This window comes from Poeciliopsis prolifica, unplaced genomic scaffold, assembly GCF_027474105.1.
Source record: "Poeciliopsis prolifica strain line A6 unplaced genomic scaffold, Auburn_PproV2 SCAFFOLD069, whole genome shotgun sequence".
NCBI classification, from domain to species: Eukaryota; Metazoa; Chordata; class Actinopteri; order Cyprinodontiformes; family Poeciliidae; genus Poeciliopsis; species Poeciliopsis prolifica.
The window spans coordinates 716,226-737,090 of NW_026562444.1; the positions used below are offsets into that span (position 1 = coordinate 716,226).

Consider the following 20,865-nt stretch of genomic DNA (forward strand, 5'->3'; position numbering starts at 1 on the left):
GACCCAGACGGGTCCAGACATTTCCTGGTAAAAAGTTTCAACTACACCACAGTACACAGTTTTCACAAGTCATGCTAATTTACATGAACTACAAGTCAGAACCAAAACCAACGTAAAAACTATCGGCATTCCCGCCTTATTTAAAAAGATTGTAGGCTAAGCGAAAACAATCCTTATAAATTATTAGCTTATTTAAACTGAAGCCTAAAAAAGAAAATTTCAAACCAAACAAAAAGAGCAAAAGAATCTATTGGAGCCTCAAAACCCAACTACGTTTGGTGATCAGCTGGACGTTATTAGTAAGGAGCAGAACAGGCGGGAAAGATTTCATGGATAAAAATCAATAGATATCACATTCCAGAGGGGCAGACGCTGCTTCGTGAGCCAGCTGACCGAAAGGATTTCAACAAAATGCCGGCGCTTGTGTCAATTCAGCTGCTTGGAAAAGAAAAATGAAAATCCACCAGGAAAGATAAGGCCTCTTAAATAAATATTTTGATTTTTCTTTATTGTTTTTTTTTCCCCAGGAGAAAAAAAAATGTCCCGCTTACTGTTTAAAAAATCGGCATTCCTGCCTTATAAGAAAAATACTTATCAAAGAGAAGCGTCCGGAAACGAGGCTATACCATCCGGGAGTTCGTGTCCGAGGAAAAGTGGCCGAGGTTTTGTTTCTGCCGCCGGCCGCGGTTGTTTTCGGACATTTCCTGGAAACAAATGGAGAAAAAAAAAACAACGTTTCTTATGTTTATCGTCACAAAAATTCAGTAAATAAGATTTTAATGCATCTTTATTTAAAAAGATTGTAGGCTAAGAATTTCTTATTTTTTAGTTTGAGGACAAAGTCATTATTACTATGGAGGAAATCTCATTTCATGTGATTTTAAATAAAACATTAAATGAGTTTTACAAATAAAGAAATACTTCAACTCATTTGACGGCATCAAACCTTTGCTCTCATTAAAACATGTTTCCTTTTGTCAGACAGTCCTGATGATGTGCTGTAATCTGATGATAAACCGGCGTTTCGGTGAAATCAGCCGCTCACCTGGTGATGCACATCACCACGGCAACGATGATGGCGATCTGCACGGCTCCGATGATGGCGGCGATCAGGACGTAGTGCAGCTTCTGTCCACTGGGGACCACGTACAGGATGTTGAAGTCCTGCGGCTCGTCGCACTGCGTGCCTTTGTACCCGGCGTCACACCTGCACCCGGAAACACGCTACGTTAGCAACATGCTAACAGGCCAGCAGCAAAAAGCAGCAAAGCAGCAACAAAATCAGGAAATGCAGAAAAACATGTGCAAATTATTCCCACCGTTTTGTGACAGATAATTAATTACTGAGCAAACGAGCTGAAACATGACGAAACAATCCTAAAAACTCACAGCTTCAGTGCACAAAGCAACACGTTTGGTCCAGATTGGAGCTAAAAGCTGCGTTTTCATGTTACATCAGCTGTAACTCAGGCTGACCTGCAGGTGGCCATGTTGTACTTGATCTCACATTTCCCATGGACGCAGAATCCGGCGTAGCTGTCGGCGCAGGGGATCGGCATGCCGGCGTAGAAACCCTCGCCCTGGTCCAGACCCGTGGTTTCTGCAGGACGGAGGAGCAAATACACCAGCATGATTTTCACCATCACAGTTATGGGAATGAGGAAGGCAAGAAGTTAGAAAGCTAGTTAGCATAGCCTGTTAGCATCAGAAAAAATGTCCAGAATAAAATGACATCACATCTTTGTGTTTGTTTCCAGTTCATACATTTGAATATTTTACATGTCTTTGTGTTAAATATAATCATTTTTTACTTATTTTTCAAAAAGACAGAATACAGTTTCTCTTTTTTTATCTGCACCTTCAAGTGGGAGGAAACATGAAACTAAATCCAGAACTTCCAGGATTTTTGGTGTTTAACTTGCAGAGGATTTTATAAAAGCTGAGTTGTTTGTCAGGAGACTCCACTCTTCACCCTGAGGGTCTAAAACACTTTCAAATAAAACACTGGTTACGGTTAGACAGTCAGTGAAGGTCAGTGAAGGTCAGCAGAGAAGGTCACTCTTCTCTGCAGTGAGCGTTAGAGATGTTTTATTTCGTCTCCTCGTTTTATTTGGGCTTTTAATGACTTCTCTGACTGTAGACGTGGACGCTGAGAAAATGTTTGCTTGTTTTTCCCATTTTCAGGAGAAACTAAAACTACGTTCGGACCTGATGCTCAGCTCAGGTTTTCGTCTCGCTTCCTACAAATTAAATGTGACTGAATCAGACCTCAGTGTGAAGGTTTACGACCCCAAACGACGTAAACCACAGAAGAAGAAGGCAGCAGCTTCTGACCCGGTTTTGTGTGGCTGTGAAGTCGGACCAGGAGTTTATTTATTTAATCTGAACTGTTTGGATTAGAGGTTTATTTCCACAGAGGTTTGTGTTTGTTCGGTCCAACGGTCCTGAACAGAACCGAGCGGGCGGCTGACGGGAACCTGCAGCGGTCCAGGTCAGTGCGGCGTGGCGGCCTCACCCAACACGTTGACTTTGAAGGGGTTGCTGTCGTCCTTCTTCCCCAGCTTTTCTTTATCTGCTGTGGGAAACAGAGAGAATCACATCAGACACAAACGCTTCGCAAACATCCAGCGCCGTTACATCAGACGCTCAGGCTCTTCCAGGCGGATCCTGCTGTCATCGTCTGACCGCGCGACTTCCTGTCAAAGAATCTGTGTGTGTGTGTGTGTGTGTGTGTGTGTGTGTGTGTGTGTGTGTGTGTGTGTGTGTGTGTGTGTGTGTCAGAGAGTGATGGGTGAAAACAAACAAAGCTGCTGCAGCTGCTGCTGCCAGCGGGTGTAATGCTCTCTCGCCGCCTGCAGGAGGAGCTGTTCTGATTCTTAACCAGCCTCCATGTTGCTTCTGCTGTTTCTCTGTCAGCTTTGACAGGAAGTTGAAGCCTAAACACACACATGAAAGTCTGGGATCATTCTTGGAACCTGATCAGATCTGGAACTGAAACTTCAAGGCCTTTGGATAAAATCTGGATTTACAGATTTTTTTGTACTTTGAATGTTTCTGCTGCAGCTGGTTTCTGGGTTTTCAACCTAAACTGGGTTAAAACCAGTTTTGCTCATTTTCTGAGGACATAATTTACATTTATTTGATGAATATTTCTCTGTTTGTGATTTCTAATCTAAAATGTCAAACATTCAGTAAAATGAATTTATTTATGTTGCAGATTTCAGCAACCAGGCAGTAAAAACACAAAAATAAAAAGTTATACATCTGGTTTTTACTCTGCATCATTGTTTGTCATCAAGCCAAACCTGAAACTGCTGCTGCGCAAGTTACAAGGCAGGTTGTTGCTAGGTAACCAGAGTTACCTAGCGGTGAGAGAGTTAATAGTTTCCACTTCTATTGCCTCTCATAGCTAGCTTGCTAACTAGCAACCGAGCTTGTTAAGCTAGCTATGAGAGGCTTAGCTGCTAATGTCTTTCCTCTGCCTACATCTCCCAGAATGCTGTGCGTTTCTGGATCAGAATTCATTTTATTGCAGATTCTATCCAATGGATTTTCTACTGAAACTGATCACATATTTTTTGCAATAAAATTATTGATTGGACGCGTCTAAAGATGCTGAAACTTCCTTTAAATCAAACCTGAACACGACCCGTTTGGATGGACCTCTGATTAAAATAACTTTGATCAACGTCTCTGATGTGAGATTTGATTTGTTGCTCGTTTCATGGCTGGATCCTCAGATGTTTTATGGAGTGAAACACGCTGATCCGCCTTGCTGCTGAAATGTGCGACACTAATAAACACTGTGTGTGTGTGTGTGTGTGTGTGTGTGTGTGTGTGTGTGTGTGTGTGTGTGTGTGTGTGTGTGTCTTTGGTGGATTCGAAGCTCGTTTAAACGCTCGACTCCGATCTGCATTAAAAATACATGAGCGGCAGAAACTGGTGAAACTTAATGAGATCCGCCCGCACTTTTCAGGAATCCCAGCTCTGCCGCCTCACACTTCAGTTCTCTCAGTGCAACACCAACCCAGAAACACTCGGCTTCTGTTAGCGGTTCTGTTTTCTGCTTGCTTAGAGGTGAGAGGGTGAAAGAAAAGACGAGTGACACGTGGGAGGTCGGTGAGGATGAAGGGATGAAGGAGGAGACACAAAGCAGGCTGAGATATTGTCAATATTTCCTCCTGATCGATGCAGCATTAAAAATGGATGAGTGGGTTTGGTTTCACTCTGCAGCTCTGGAAAGAGTCGATCTGCAAACCAAGGAGAAAATCTGGTTTTGTTTCTCTCCAGTTAAACCGGGACGTTGTCTGGTTTTATTTCTGTTTAGGTAGGTGTTGCACCTACAGAGCAACACATTCACAGCAAGCAGACATGTTGGTTTCTACATGAATGGATGAATATTGAAGCTGCAGCGTTTCAGGATAAACTACCTGAAGCTGCTCTTCCGTTATTAATGTGAACAAAACTGTTGATATTCCACTAATGAGGAAAAAAACACAATTTCATTAAACAAGAAACAACATTAAAGTCACACGTGAACAATCAGTTTGGTCACATGACAAGTCATTAAAAAACATGGCTGCCCCGTCATCCTCCACCACTTCCTGTTGTCTCTTTTTCTCTTTGTCGTTCCAGCAGTAGTAACATCCTGTTGTTGATCATGTGACTCGGGATGCAAAAACTGTTCCCATTGCAGTTTTGCTGAAAACCACAAGCAGCAAAACTTCCCATCAAAAACGTGAAAGTTGTTTTTTTCCTGTGAGCAAATTTAGTTTTGTAATTCCAGTTTGCACAAATTGAAGGTCGATGGAAACGCTGCTGTTTGGTGTTTATTCTTAATATCTGATGTTTTAATGTCTTTCTTTTTGAATTTTCCGCGTCTGAAAGGTAAATAGACTTGAAAGTAACCTGTAACCACGGTAACCAGGGTTCGCTGCTCTGAATTTTGCTTTATAAGAAAATAAATTAGTTTGCTAATTTATTTTTTGGTCAGACGTGACCCAAAGTGGCTCCTGCAGCTCTGGATCAGATCTATAAATGTCTCTATTATTTCTCCATTATCTGTTTCCTGTGTTTTGGAAGTGACAGCCGATCAGAGGGAGGGGGGGGGGGCAGGTGTTCATCACCTCAGGGCGTCACACACCCACACAGCCCCCTCCCCTCCAACTGGCACCGTCCAATCAGGCTCCTGCTCACGGCCGCCTTAAAGCCACAAACGCTGACAGGAAATCCATAAATCTCTGCGTGTTGCGATTCGCCGCCAGCAGCTCAGAGGGACGGCGCGGCGGCCCACACTTGGGATTCAAGGTGAGTCTAAAGCATAAATCTGATGTGAGCTGCGGCGGGCCGGAGCGATGCTGGGCGTTGGCTCCGGCTTTGAACAACATCAGACATCAAGCTGCGACTGCAAATCAGGTTTGTATGCAACACTCAGAGCATCAAAGCCGCTCTGACTCATTCTTCTGCATATTTTAAAACCTGACATCAGAGAGCGGCTGGAAGTGTAAAAACTGCTGAAGTAACTGCAGATTTAATCCACCGGAGTCGTTTCTCTTGTTAATGGGTGAGGTTAATGAAAAAGCCAAAGGGTATCTCTGTTCCACAGCGATTCAACAGACACTCAATCCGTCTTAAAGCCTCTAAATATTCCTGCACTCTAAAAACCTGACACTCAGGAAGACCTGTAATCCCTCCATCGTGTCTGGGATCACAGCCACTTCATTCATCCTTCTGTCAGCAGAAGGACTGAGACAGACAGACAGAAAGGAAGGAAGGCCGGGTTTGCATTCATGTCATAATGTTCATTGACTCTCAGTTTGCTCGTTTTATCCCTCAGATTGAGAGCAGTCGTCCTCTACAGGAAACTCATTTCATATCTGCAGTTTCTCAGGTCGTTAGTCGCCGTTAACGACCTGAAGTGGAAACATTGGCATGAATGTAAAATCCTTTAAACCTTTATTGTTTTGTTTTTTAATTATCTTTTTGATATGCAACATTATCATGCATTTTCAGCTGAGGTTTAGCTTGGAAAGCACTTTGTGCCGCATGAGTTATTAGAAACAGAATAAATGAAGTAGACCTTCATTCAAACAAACTGGACTGAAATGGACCAAACATTCAGGAGGATTCAGGGTTTGGTTCCGTTAATCCACTAATAACGAGATAATATGTTATTTAGCGCTTTAGCTAACTATGCGAACACTTAGCACACGTAGCTTCAGTCAAATAAAAGCTAATTCATTTGGCCATAAACATTCATGGTGGTTTCTGCAGCTGCATTTAATTTGACCATAAAACTGCAGAAATTAGAATTACAAAAATCTATTTGCTTAATAGCAACATTAAATACATAAAAGTGTCAACATCTGTTGGCATTTTTAACAAACACCAAAGTTTTTCTCCTCATTATGGAAAAGCTTCTGCACACATTTGAAATGGAAACAGTTAATGGTGGTTAGCAGCATGTTGTTGTAGCGCTTTAGCTTTAGCAAAACTATGTTTATGATTAGCACTTTAGCTTTAGCACAGCTAGCCTTTTAGCTAGCAGTTCCCACCACTGAGTTTGACCATATGGTCAAAATTAAAATGAGAATTTTTTGACTCTAAGGTGAAATTTTAGAAGTTTGACTTAAAAAAACCTCCAAACATCTAAACAATGGCTCACTCTGTCCTTTTGTTTTCTCCAGTTTTTTTGTCCATACATCTTTGTTTGCATTTATCTTCATCACTTCATGCAGAGCGGTTAGCGTCCTGCTCATTTTGGACGACAGTCTGCAGCTCTTAACGCTGCAGTCACAGCTTTACAGTACAGCAGCTCATCAGCTTCACCACTTTTATTTGGCAGAAGCTGGAAAAGCAGATAAATGGGAGCAAATGTTGGAGCTAATTATGTGGACATCCTGCTGCAAGTGAACAATTAAGTTCCTCTTTATCTGCTGGATCAGAAAATAAACATTTGTTTGCACCAACATGGAAATATGCAAATGTTTCCTTTCCAAGTTGTTCAAATAAATCCTGCATTTCTCAGCAAACCAAAGTGCCTGAATGTCAGACAAGATGTTAACGCTGCAGTCGGTTTTCCAGAACCTTCTGTCCGTATCACGTCGACAAGGTTTGCATTAATAACTCCGTATTACAGCCTGCATGCTCCGTTCGCTTCCTAATTGAAAACGTCGGCAATCAGACGCATTAATTTGACTGACATGGTTTCAGTAACGAGACTGATTATTAAACCGTCACGGTTCTGCAGCCAGCAGTGATCAGCAGGAGAGGAGCGCCATCCGTCCTGCATCTGTGAATCTGTGTGAAGTTAGAAAACATCTCAGCGAGAAGATGAAGGAATCTGGAAAATGATGAAATCCTGTTTGAAACGCAGCTCCTCTGTCCACAAACAAGCTTTAGCTCCTTCTTCAGGCTACAAAGCTTCCCCAGCCCAAACGCTCGTTAGCACAAACAGCAATCAGCCAATCACAACGCAGCAGCTCAACGGATTGAGACATCTGGACCTGAAGACGACAGCCTGTTCAGTTTGAAAATGGGCTTCAGGAGGCAGAAGAAAGCAGATTTAAGGGACTTTGAATGTGGTTCGGTTGTTGGTGCCAGACTGTCTGATCTGATGGAATTTTCACCAACAACCAACAAACTTCTCAGGATGATAGATACAGATCCAAAGAAGAGAAAACATCCAGTGATCAGCAGATAGTTTTGATTCCAGATGATAAAAAGGCATAAAAAGCTCAAAAACCACATTAGATGTGAGGCTGGAAACTGAGGCTGGAATAAACGACAACCCGCCTTTAATCAACACTTCAGGGCGGTGGAGGTGGCGTCATGCTGTGGGAGAATCGTTTTCTGGCACGTTTTGGTTCATTTATTACCAAATAAACATTGTTTCAACATAAAAGCCTCCTGTAAGATTGTTGCTCATCATCTGTGTCAAAGAGGCGACATCACAACTCGGCTGACCAATAACAGAAACTATTGCGATAAATGATAATATTGTCATTTCAGACCAATCAAAAGATTGCTACAATATACTAATGTCAGTACGCCCTCTGAAAAATCAAAACAACAACACTGAATCTTTGGCTATTGTAGTCGTCATGGAAATAATCAGTTTTACTTTAATTGATCATGCAGTTAATTGATTTATTGCTTATTGGGACATGTTTCACACAGATCAGATAAACTCAGCCTGATGTCACTGAAGTCCTTTCAGTCCCTGAAAGATTCGTCTCCTCTGGTTTTAAATGTGTTTGGAGCCGTTAACGGCCTTGGACTAGACCACATGAGGTCAGAGATGGAGATAAACTCTGAGCAGAAGAGGTTTGGTGTTGAATCTGTGCCTGACATTAACCGCTTTTCACAAACGCTCATTTTCAGACGTGTTTTTGTGCCATAACTTTACCGAGGCAGCGTCCCAGGTGTTTGACGTCGATCTGCTCCTGCTTCATGCACGAAGCCTCGCGGACCAGGCACGGGTTGTTGTACGAGTTTCCGTCTGTAGCGCAGACCGGGTTCTCATTGTGGCCGCTGCAGTCAATGTTGCATATGCACCTGAGGGCAAAGGTCATCCATCAGAACAATACCCCAGGAAATGAAACTGAACCCATTTCTGACACACAGCTCCAAAACATTCAGATTATTTTAACTTAACTCAACATTTCAGGGCAGATTTCATGTTTCTCTGCAGCTTAATGCAAAATTTTGATCCATTTCTTTCTTCAAACATTAAGCTAACTCTCGAATATCGTAATATGTTTCATCTGCTCATTAATAGTTACCTGAATATGATTTTAGTGGTAGTAAATAGCAGAGACACTTCTGCTCATATCTGGTTTAGTGTTTTAGTTGACATGAAAATGTTTAGTGAACTTAATTTTCCCTGTTAAATTATTTAGGCTGCTTTAACTTTCATCTGAATAAAGTTCAACATCTGTGTTGAAGTTTTGGTTTTAAACTTAAAATGCTTTAATCCTTTTACACACATGCTTTTATTTTGAAGGCTGTTTAAGCAGGAGTTCCATTTCCTCTCTTCATGTTCTTGTTGTTTCTCCAATAACTTTATTTAAAACAAAGACATTACAAAGTAAAAACATGGACAGCAAGAAATAAACACGAATACAATATCTAAGAGAAATATAAAATATAACGTCAAAAATAAATTTGACTCTTTCAAGAGCAGATGTAATTTGAACTGACGTTAGCGGCTTAGCATTAGCTTTGGCTAAATACCATGTAGCACTTTAGCATTAGCAGAGCTAATGTTTATGATTAGCTTAACACCGCTAACCTGTTAGCCAGCAGTGGTGACATCACGCATCTGTGAACCAATGAAAGCTTTTTACTCGTTAGCTTCTGCTCACCAGACATCTTCGGAGTCTTCGTCACATTCGGCTCCATATTTACACGTGCTGCACTTGGTGAACTTCTTCCCGCCGTCGGAGGCTGAGCCCTCATCGTCTGTCGACGGGCAGAGAGGGAAAAACGCTTCAGCAACAGCAAACACTGAACTTCATCCTGAGCCTTGCAGAAATATGCACCCGTTTCTGTCACACCAAGCCTCAGGCTGTGTGTCTGTGTTCAGTCCAGACCCGTTTATCCTCTGGACTGGACCCGGTTCATCCCTCTAATCCCAAACTTAGACTGGCTGGTGACCTCTGGCATGGGGAGCATCCTTCACTGGGCTGTTCTGACCAGGAAGGCCCAGTCTGTGGAACCAGTTTCTTCTTGCTGAGGACGATGTGATGAATCCAGCTGGTCGTTCAGGAAGTTGGGTCTCCAATGACTTCCTGTCCAGGAGTCCAAACCATCAGTTTTCAGAGGGAAGCTGATTATGGAGGTCGTTTCTCCACCAGCATGTCTACCAGAATGACTCGATGTTCACTGTGTTCATCACTCAATGTTTGGTTTATTAAACTCTGGATCTTTAAACCCTGATGCTCCATAAAAGCACCAGAGGAAAAACTTTCAGAAGTTTCATCTGTTTCCTCAAAGTCAAACTAAAGCTGAAGGAAATCCATCATCATTCACCTGCGACTGTTTCTGTTAAACTGCTGTTAATTTCTCCGCCTGTCGGATTCTGCTCCGCCTGTCGGATTCTGCTCCGCCTGCGCAGCTCTTCATGTTTTCAGATCTTCATCGCTGAACGTAATAATCAGTTTTTTATTTGTTCTGCCTCTTTTCCAGAAGAGTGGCTTCATTTCATTTTGAAAACAAGCTGCAGCTGGCGGCGGATTTGGTTCTGGTGGATTTAGTTCTGGTTAGCGGCGGCGTCTCTTCCCGCCATCGGCGGGCCACGGCTCAGGCGCTTTCCCATCAGACACAGCTGAGCGTGTGGAGGCCGCTCAGGCTTATGAGCCAAATAGAAACCGAGGCGCCACATCATCATCTGATATTGTTATCATCATTACAGCGTTTAATGCCGCCTCGCATGGAGACGTCCATTCTCCAGCAGCGAAGCGCTAACAGTGCCAAAGAGCCGCAGGGATTATTCAGGGCTGCCTTTCATCAGCAGAGCCATTTTCATGATTCATCAGGTGCAATTTTGTTGTAAAACAAAAGAAAAGCTGAATCCTGCAGAGAGAAGGAAACTAATCCACAGCAAGATGGAGGAACCACAGAGGGAACCACAGAGGGAACCGAGGTTCAGAGGTTCGGATGGAAACCTGATGGAGGACTGAGATGTTTCAGGTCTCCTGGCTTCTAATTTCATTCATTCATTCATTTAAAAGTTTCAGCAGGAACTTTGTGTTTCTGGTGCAGATAATGATGAAAAACACAGTCACTGTTTTCAGGTTGTCCTGAAAGATGTTAGCAACTTAATGCTAACATGTTGCTAATGCTAATGTCAGCGTCCAGTTTCTAAAGAAGCTGCAGGAAAAACCAGGACTTCATAAAACAGATGAACTTTGCTCCAAACTGATGGTTGAAAAGATTAAAAATCTTGTTTCTATTTTGTAGATTAAAATTTTTCCAGAAAAAAGGCTTTTTGAATTGAAAACGATGCTCATTTTGTTGACATATATTTCCAATAAAATCAGATTAATTACTTACTGACCCTAAATTAACTGCATAACATTTTTTTTTCCGGTTCCAACAGCAGTTTTTATCTGAAGCGTGTTTTCCATCCACATTCTGGTAACAGAAAAGAATCAATTCCTGGAAATATGCAGCAGAAACTAACATTTAGTTCCTGAAGGTTGTGAAATCGTTCAGCGTTTTTTCCATTTAAATCCTGGATGAAACGTTTCAGTTACTGCATCTGAGAAATTAAAGCAAAACAAAATCAACACAAATCGATGCAGCTAAACTGCAGAGGCGTACACATGGCTTTCTGCTGCTTTAAGAGCAGCAGCGAGAAGAAACTGTGTGTGTGTGTGTGTGTGTGTGTGTGTGTGTGTGTGTGTGTGTGTGTGTGTGTGTGTGTGTGTGTCTGACAGATTGGCCTGCTGTGTGTGTAGCTATTGAACATGGAGGGCTCAGTCGGCGCTCCATCGATTGACGTGGATCTGCAGCCGAGTGGCGTCTTTGTTTCTGCTGACAGCAGGACGCCGCTGCTTCCTCTCTGACTCCTGTTGTTGTTGTTTTCCTCTTTGCTCTCGCTGATATTTGCCTCACGGCTGAAAAAGGTTCCTCTGTTCAAGTGTTAAATCCCGGCCAAACACAGATTCTGCAGCCTGAAACAGATGCAGCCTGTTATCACCGCCGTTTGGGTGAGCAGCTCACAGACTTTCTGCAGCGAATGGAAATCAGCGGCATGAGGCTCTCGACCCTAAACAACATTTTTTATTAATATCCAGCTCAGAAAACGGTTAACAGACTCAAACTGACGTTTACTTTATGCAAAGTATTCCTCTGACACAACTGGGAACCGCTGCTGCGCACAAATTTCAATAATTTAATAAATATCAGGAGATAAAAATAACTGGGATGTTTAATGTGAGCCGCGAGGAGCAGCAGGAAGTTCTGCTTTCTGCTACAAAGCAGAACCAAGTCAAACCGAGGAGAAAACGCTCTGATGGAGCTACAGACCTGCAGCCACGACTGAAAAAGATAGAAGTGTCACAAAAACAACAGAAAAGCTTCCATCACATTCACAGTGAAGCACGGCGGAGGGCAGCATGGTGATCTGGGGTCAGCTTTCTTTAGAAAGCTGAAGATGAATTTCAGTTTTTAGAAGATGTGACCAATGATTAGGCCAAATCGAGAAAAGATTAGAGGTTTGAAACGTCCTAATCAAAGTCTAGAACTAAATCTGAGAGGATCTTATCATAACCTGACAGATTTATAAAAGTCATCCAGTCGGGAGAAACGATTTGCATATTTTTTAATCTGCTCTTCAAACATCCAGTTGGTGCAAAGTTTGTCTTTCCAGAGTTCCAGGAAGTCCTGATCCTTCATGGATCTTCTTTAGAAATGTGAACCATAGACGCTAACATTAGCATTAGCGGCTACATGTTTAGCACTGAGATGCTAATTTAGGTTAGCATTGATAGGCCATGGATAGGCTGACGCCGTATAGCACACCAATAACCTTTCCCAGCAACCAATGTTGCTTATTTTTCTAATGAACATGCAGTGGAAGCATTTCTGTTGTCCATCTTTGTTCATTTAAAATATTGCTTGCGTATTTTGAGTGCACCAGAAACAAGAATCCGCCTGGAACAATTATTTGTCCTGCATGCGGTTTGTGCAGCGCTGCTTTGAACTTCATGAAGGATGTAAAATATGTTTTCATTCCATGACCAGGCGCCACTGAGTTCCGTTCTGGTTTTGAGCCGTTTATCCGCTGATTCTCCAGCAGCAGAGTTGGAGGCTGCTTCAGTAATTAGTCTCAGAGGTTTGACTGTTTCCTCGCAGCGGCTCGTCAACCCGCCGTGCAGATGGAGGAGGCGGGTTGAAACCAGCCAAATGAAACACCAAACCATGTGGCCGTCCTCACAGGTGGCTGCAAAATGTCTCTGTTGCCAAATTTGGCATCGACGTTTCTTCCATCTTGGCCCCCGCAGAACGGAGAGATTGGGCCTGCTCCTCTGGGACGACTTAGCGGCTCCTCGCAGGATTCACTGCTGCAGTTAATATGCATCGGAGGAGGAACACTCAGCAATCCCTCCTCAGAGCGGCAGCAGCTACTGTGTGCAGAGCTGATGAAGCTGGAATTGATTTCTGTTTGACTTTCAGTCACAGCAGAAGTGAAGCAGGAAATGAAATCTTTAAATAGCCCAAAGCAAAAACAACAACAGAGACTCACCGTCTCCGTCTCCAGAACCAGAACCGGGATCTGTGGGGACAGAAGAGAGAGGGCAGAGGTCAGAGGTCAGACTGAAGCGCTGACAGGATAGCTCATTTTAGCTTAGCATTTCTGGTAACTTTTAGGATATTTAGCGAGTTTAGTCCCTTCAGTGTTTCTGCTTCAAACAATCAGACGATGAGCAAAATGTGACGTCATTTGTAAAAATACAGTCAATAAAATTACAGCAATAACTTTGATATTTAGTTGACAACAAAAAAATCCCCTAAGACTTCATTTTAAAAGTCATATTTTCATCATAATTCATCAGTAATCTATAAATGTCAGTTTCAAGCTAAATATTTAGTTTGAAACCAGATATTTAGTTTGCTAAGAGCAAATCACAGATTTATTGTTTTAGCATTAGCTTCTGCTGAATAGCATGTGGGTGTGCAGCTCAGATTCTTCCAACTTCAACTCAAATCAGCAGGAAGACGGTTAAACCACAGCGGGCCGTCCCGAATGGACCAGAACCGGTTCTGGATGTCTGTCGTCTGGTTGGCTCAGACCTGCAGCTCCATCAGGAAATGGAGCGCCGGCTCCACACTTGGCTCTGATGCACTGAATTAAAGAAATGCAGCAGGTCTGGGAGTTTCTGGCGCGGCGCTGTCGCATTAAGAAATGGACTCCAGCTGCTTCCTTCCATTAAGCTTCACCTTTTTCCTCACAGAGGCAACAGGAAGCTGCTTTTCATCCGAGAAGGACAGAACCAGCCGGAGGCTCGCATCACTTTGCCAAATTATTGATCAAATGTGAAAATTTGGATTAAAACTTGCAGGTGAAACTCGGCTCCAGCCTTTAGAAAGTTAAATATCCAAGAGTGAAAAATGTCTGAGCTGTTATTGATTCCCTGCAGGATTTACTGATGAAGCAGCAAAAGCAGCGACTGCAGAGTCTGGAGGGAAAAACACGGAGAAGACCGCAGAAAAACTGAATGAAAACTAACAAGTCTATATTTATTTGAAATAGAGGAGGCTGACATCCTGCAGCTTCGGTTCACATTAATCGGTTTCCACTTCAGGACTGAACTGAAAGAGCTGCAGAATAAAAACTGAAAACAGTGAATGTTGAGACAATCAGCTGTTTCACTCAGACAGTCAATAAAACAGATGGAAACATCTGAGCAAACATGGTTGTAAAGAATCTGGGTCCAAACTGAACCAATCAGACGACGGATGGACTCTGTCAACATGGCAGAATTTCAATTTGAATCAGGTTGTTTTGTAACATCTGCAATGTTCTGGTTTCTAATGTGTGTTTGGCCTGAAACTGGAAACTGAAAAGAGAAAAGAGACAAATCACTGTGGCATAACAGACATAAAAAGTATTTTTTATTTCGACTTGGACTGGTTTTCCAAATATTCCCAGGGATTTGATGGACAAAGACATTTAATACTTTAGTTTTCTAAAGTATTAAAGTGGATAAATGTGGAACATCTGCAGGTTGAACTCAAACTGCCTGCAGAGGCAACATTAAAAATGTCAAATCAAACTCTGGTGTGTTGTGACCAGAACCGGCAGCGACCCGTTTGGACCGCGGCCGGGTCAGCTTCCTGTTCTCCAGAGAATCGCAGACGGAGGAAAACTGAGGCGTTCGTTAGCAGCAGCTGCTGTGGAAATTAATTGATCACATTTGATCAATAAGGAGATCCGTCCTGATCTGGAAACACTCCACAACCTGCCACCCATGACCTTTAACCTTTGCTCTCTGAACCCGGTTGCTGGGAAGATCAGAGCTGCCCAAGGATCCTTACATTCCTCCTTCCTTCCTATTTCCTCTTTTCCTTCCTTCTTCAGTCTATTTCCTTCTTTCCTTCACTCCTTTCTCCTTCCTTCCTTTCTTAACTCCTCCCTTCTGTCCTTCCTTAGTCTTTCATTTCTCTTCCTGTTTCCTTAGTTTGTTGCTTCCCTTCTTCTTCCTTTCCTTCTTCAACACCTTCATCCTTCTTCAGTCCTTTCCTTCCCTCCTTCTGGACTAAAGCGTCTCCTTCCTTGCTGTCTTCCTGCCCGGCGTTGTGCTAACGCGAAGCATTGAAGAGTTTTTGAACCGATCTTTTGAGCAGCGCCAACGTCTCTGCTGCAGCCATAACTCTTCCTCCTCCTCCTCTTCCTCTTGCTGCAGCTCTGTAGTTATATTTCATCAGAGAGAAAATTAAACCTGCTTGTCCTTCAACTCCAGAGTCGATTCTGAAAGCCCAAACCCAAAGAAGTGAAGCGGATGAAGCTTTTCCTGGCCTTTCTGAAGTCCAGAGTTTTTTCTTCACACTTCGGCTCCGACTGGAACTGGATTAAATTCAGGCGGATGGAAACCACACAGCAGCCTCTGCATCCCGTCATGAAACGTCTGATCACAACCTGTTGCATCAGAACCAGCCGCTAAAACGAGGAGCGTTCAGCGTTTTACTGCAAACCAGCCTGAACGCTGCGGAAGCGACGCCTCGGTTCCGGTCCAGACCCGCGTCTGAAACAGTCTGAGGTCGGATCCTACAGACCAACACTTTGTTTTTCCAGTAAATGTGAGAAACAGGAACCAGCAGGGAGGTGAGGAAGAGGAGGCTGAAGAGCGCCTCCGGGGAAACCAGGCCGCTGGCGGCAGCATCGCCTCTTCCTGTTCGCTGAGGGGAACAGTGACCCGACCTGCAGTCAGCTGACCGTCCACAGCTGATTGTCCACAGTCAGCTGACCGTCCACAGCTGACCGTCCACAGCTGACCGTCCACAGTCAGCTGACTGTCCACAGCTGACCGTCCACAGCTGACCGTCCACAGTCAGCTGACTGTCCACAGCTGATCGTCCAGTCAGCTGATTGTCCACAGTCAGCTGATCGTCCAGTCAGCTGATCGTCCACAGTCAGCTGACCGTCCACAGCTGATTGTCCAGTCAGCTGATCGTCCACAGCTGATCGTCCAGTCAGCTGACCGTCCACAGCTGACCGTCCACAGTCAGCTGATCGTCCAGTCAGCTGACCGTCCACAGTCAGCTGATCGTCCAGTCAGCTGACCGTCCACAGTCAGCTGATCGTCCAGTCAGCTGATCGTCCAGTCAGCTGACCGTCCACAGTCAGCTGATCGTCCAGTCAGCTGACCGTCCACAGCTGACCGTCCACAGCTGATCGTCCAGTCAGCTGATCGTCCAGTCAGCTGACCGTCCAGTCAGCTGATCGTCCAGTCAGCTGACCGTCCACGACCGTCCACAGCTGACCGTCCACAGCTGATCGTCCAGTCAGCTGATCGTCCAGAAAACATTCAGGACATTTAAAAACTGTTACATTAGTGAGTTTTATGGTTATTATCAGCAGAAACAAACAGCAGCACAGCAGTGGTGGTTTATGCTGATGCTAACGCCAGTTAGCATGCTAACATAAGTTAGCATTAGCATCTGAACGCTGTCTCTGCTTTAGGCAAGTTGATCAACTTTGTTGTTTAACATTAACTGCTTTTAGAAACTACTCAAATGTTAAATCTATAAACTGATAATAATGTTACTTAATTTATGCAGACGCTCCATCTGCACTGACGAAGATTCTTTGTTAGTTGTTGGGATTTCAGCTCCAGGTCTGTTTGCTGCGTCCTTTAAGGTTTGATCCGTTTTGTTGCATCGTCAACAAACAATCAATAAAACGACTTATTTTATTCAACTCCCCTCAGCGCTGCAGTGACTCTTTTCTCATGCTTAGAATGTTCTCATACTTGGAATGAGAAACAGATTCAAAACTGGAACAAAACTTTGGTACGAATAAGAATCAGCTCAACTGCAAAGTTTCTAGAGCCGGTCCAGCATAGCAACGTTCTGCATGAACAAATAAAACATAAAACCGCTGAGCGTATTCCAGTTCAGAGGCTCTGAGCTTCAGGAGCTTTTAATGACTTTCATCAGAAGCTCCTAATTAAAATTGATCAGCTGATTAACCGACTCGTCCTCAGAAATCAATGAGTCTGATGATGATCTGCTCAGTTCAGAGCAACAAGCGGTGTGCTAAAACACAACAAACGGCAGCACACTTTAAAAACTAAATGTTTAGCTCGAAGCTTCAGTTTAAACAAAATATTAGTTTACCAACTAAATGTTTTTACTGAAATATCTAAATATTTAGTACTGAATTAAATATTTGGATATTTAATATTTAGCTTCAAACCAAAGCTAAACTTTTAGCTTTATTTGGAAACTAAATATTAAGCCTACTAAATATTTAGTTAAGTCAAATATTTATCTTCACACTTAACATTGAGTCAACAACATTTATATTTAGTTTGAAACTGCAACAATTATTAAAGAATTGAAAAAAGTAACCATAAATCATTTTAACCCAAATTATTGGTGTTAATTTCTGACCATATGAATTCATAAATCGAGGCTTTGAGATTTCACATTTATTTTACGTTGATTGTTGACTGAATGAGTCAAAGTCCATTAAATCCTGACGATGTGGATTTATGGAGCAGCAGCTAAAACCTTGAAGCGCCTCCTAGTGTTCATGGTTAAAACTGCTGCTAGCCATGATTTCATCACTATCTGTCCAGGACTACACTGGGCTCGGTGTATTTGCTGGACTCAGTGTCTGTCCTTGGCTCGGTGTATTTGCTGGACTCAGTGTCTGTCCTGGGCTCGGTGTATTTGCTGGACTCAGTCAGTCTGTCCTGGGCTCGGTGTATTTGCTGGACTCAGTCAGTGTCTGTCCTGGGCTCGGTGTATTTGCTGGACTCACCAGCAGAGCACGGCCCGTCATGGACTCTGGAGATGGATCTCTGCTGCTTGCAGGACGCCAGCCGTCGGTAGCACTCGTTCTGGTAGGTGTCTCCATTAGAGCCGCCACACCGGGATGTAGTTTTTGTTGCACTGCGGATCAAAGGTCAAACTGGTCAGAAAGACTCAACAATCCAGCTGAGGTTCTGATTAAAGAGAGGAAAACAGGGCAGAAAATAACAGTGGACAATAAAAGGTAAATAACTGCTGAGCTCTTTGAATTTCATGTCATTAGAAAATAATCTGATCAGATTCTGTTGCCCAACATGGCAACGTCGCCCAGCCTGTTAATGAAACATGTCAGGATGTTTGGATCTGCGGATCCATATCCAATCAGAACCGGACGGCCTGCAGGCCTGAACGATGAGTTCTGATCGGTCTGGAGGTCCAGATGAGTGTTTGGGTTTGTTACCAGCTGAAACTAAAACTCATTGGAAGACGACAGGATGAAGCAGAAAAAGTTTCCTTCAAGGAAATCACTGAAATCACATTTGGAAAATAAATTCTTAATAATTTGAACCAAATGAGGAACCGTCTGCAAAGTTATATAAAAATTATCAGCACTTTTGGGTTGTTTATTCTGTCATGAGAAACAAAGAGGCTTCATCTTTTAAAGTTTCATTATGAACTAAAAAGTTAGTATTTTTAACTTCAAATTAAATATTTAGTTTCAGCAGCAACATTCATCAATGTGACATAATAAGTAACATGGTAAAATTTGACTGAATAAAAATTCATTTTTTCTCTTTTTAAAAACTAAATTAACCAAATTATTGCTGTTATTTTTTATGCTCCTTCTTTACAAACAAATTCGTCTGAGTGGAGACAGAATCAGGTAAAAGGTTTTCGTTCTTCTACCTGGTGCTGGCAGACGCATTTGAGCTGCCCGCCGTCGTCTTTGCATTCGCCGCCGTATCGGCAGGTGGAGACGTCGCAGACTCGCAGGTCGTCTTCTCTGACAAATCTGCAGCAGAGGAGGGAAATCACTGAAATCATTCAAACTTGATGAAAACATCGAGATTTTACTCATTTAAAGAATCCAAGTGGTTTAACGGAGCTTACACAAAATATACATTCAATATATAATGACTTCAATAAGATCTAGTGGGAAAGGATGATGCGGTCATCAAGCCTGATACTCATCAGAGCGTCGCTAACGAGGAACATTTCCCAAAATGTCAGCGTGTTTGAGGTCGCAGCCAAACGCAGAGAAGTTTCTGCTGCTTATCCTGAATCAGTTCTGCCCTTTACAGCTTTTTATGAGCAATCAGTTAATAAAATGTCACAACGTGACTCGATGGTCGCTTCCTTATCTGGCAGAGCTGAAGAGCAGATTAACACACACACACACCACACACACACACACACACACACACACACACACACACACACACACACACACACACACACACACACACACACACACACAGGATCTGATAATAACAGGCCTCCATGTGTCAGAAAGCAGAGCCTCGCTCAGATCTCAGCCTGCAGCAGGACTGGCTCTCAACAGTCATGTAATGGTTCATAATTACACTGAGCAGCTCCTAAAAATGGCCGCCGAAGAGGAAAACGCCGAAGAGGAAAACGCCGAAGAGGAAAACGCCGAAGAGGAAAACGCCGTGCGGACGAACAGATTCCTCCAGAAAACGTCACACAGAAACTGTTCATATATTTTAATGTCCAGAAATATTTACCTGCCAGAGTTTGAAGTAAAATCAGGATCAGAATCCAGTTTGAACCAGAAAACCTCCTTATTAAAACAAGATATAAAAATACTGACTGATAACAAGTTAAAGACGTCGAGCGTTTCGTTGATTCTTCTCTCCTGTTTCTTGTAGACAAAGTTTTCCTGATTTAATTCTAAATCTCATAACATATAAAAATTGTTATCTTGCTATGATAAGAAAGTTTCTCATTGTGAGTTTTGAATAAAGAGGAATCGATTCATTAAAACTGGATCAGTTCTTCTGTTTGTTCTTGTCTCATACTGAGCCAGGTTCTGGTTCTGGTTCTGCTGGAGGTTTCTTCCTGTTGAAGGGGAGTTTTTCCTCCCACTGTCGCCTCATGCATGCCCAGTATGAGGGTTGCAGTAAAGCTTCGTTCACCTCAACGACTCCATCTGCTGGTTTCCAGCAGATTTTGAACTTTTTAAAAGGTTTAATTTTTTAAACTAATCTAAATAAACTGAACTTTAATAAACTGAACTTTAATAAACTGAACTTTAATAAACTGAACTTTAATAAACTGAACTTTAATAAACTGAACTGAAAGCCAGGATCATCTGGATGTGATTGATTTTTTTAAAGAGCCTCAAACGACGTTTGAGTTTCTGGAAATAAACTGAATTAAATTGAATTTTCCTTTCAGTTTTAATCTGTTGAACTTTATTTTAATTTACGTCCCTAAACGTGTTTCATCTTGGACCTGGTTCTGCTGATTCTGTTGGTTCTGTTCTGGTGGTTCTGATGGTTCTGTTCTGCTGGTTCTGCTGGTTCTGTTGGTTCTGCTGGTTCTGTTGGTTCTGTTGGTTCTGTTGGTTCTGCTGGTTCTGTTGGTTCTGTTGGTTCTGCTGGTTCTGTTGGTTCTGCTGGTTCTGTTGGTTCTGCTGGTTCTGCTGGTTCTGTTGGTTCTGTTGGTTCTGCTGGTTCTGTTGGTTCTGTTGGTTCTGCTGGTTCTGTTGGTTCTGCTGGTTCTGTTGGTTCTGCTGGTTCTGTTGGTTCTGTTGGTTCTGCTGGTTCTGTTGGTTCTGCTGGTTCTGCTGGTTCTGTTGGTTCTGCTGGTTCTGCTGGTTCTGTTGGTTCTGCTGGTTCTGTTGGTTCTGCTGGTTCT

At 42.9% G+C, this 20,865-nt stretch overlaps 1 protein-coding gene across 1 annotated transcript; it reads right to left on the reverse strand.

Moving 5' to 3' along the window:
* Window positions 1-523: 523 nt before the first annotated feature.
* LOC129351646 (tomoregulin-1-like) lies at window positions 524-20,102 on the reverse strand. Its single transcript, XM_055020595.1, is given in 12 exon segments — window positions 524-694; window positions 697-704; window positions 1,046-1,207; window positions 1,477-1,600; window positions 2,516-2,575; window positions 8,408-8,556; window positions 9,366-9,462; window positions 13,253-13,282; window positions 17,996-18,098; window positions 18,100-18,126; window positions 18,892-18,997; window positions 20,092-20,102. Coding segments are annotated over 12 exon segments (951 nt in total). The 3' UTR covers window positions 524-620.
* Window positions 20,103-20,865: the final 763 nt, after the last annotated feature.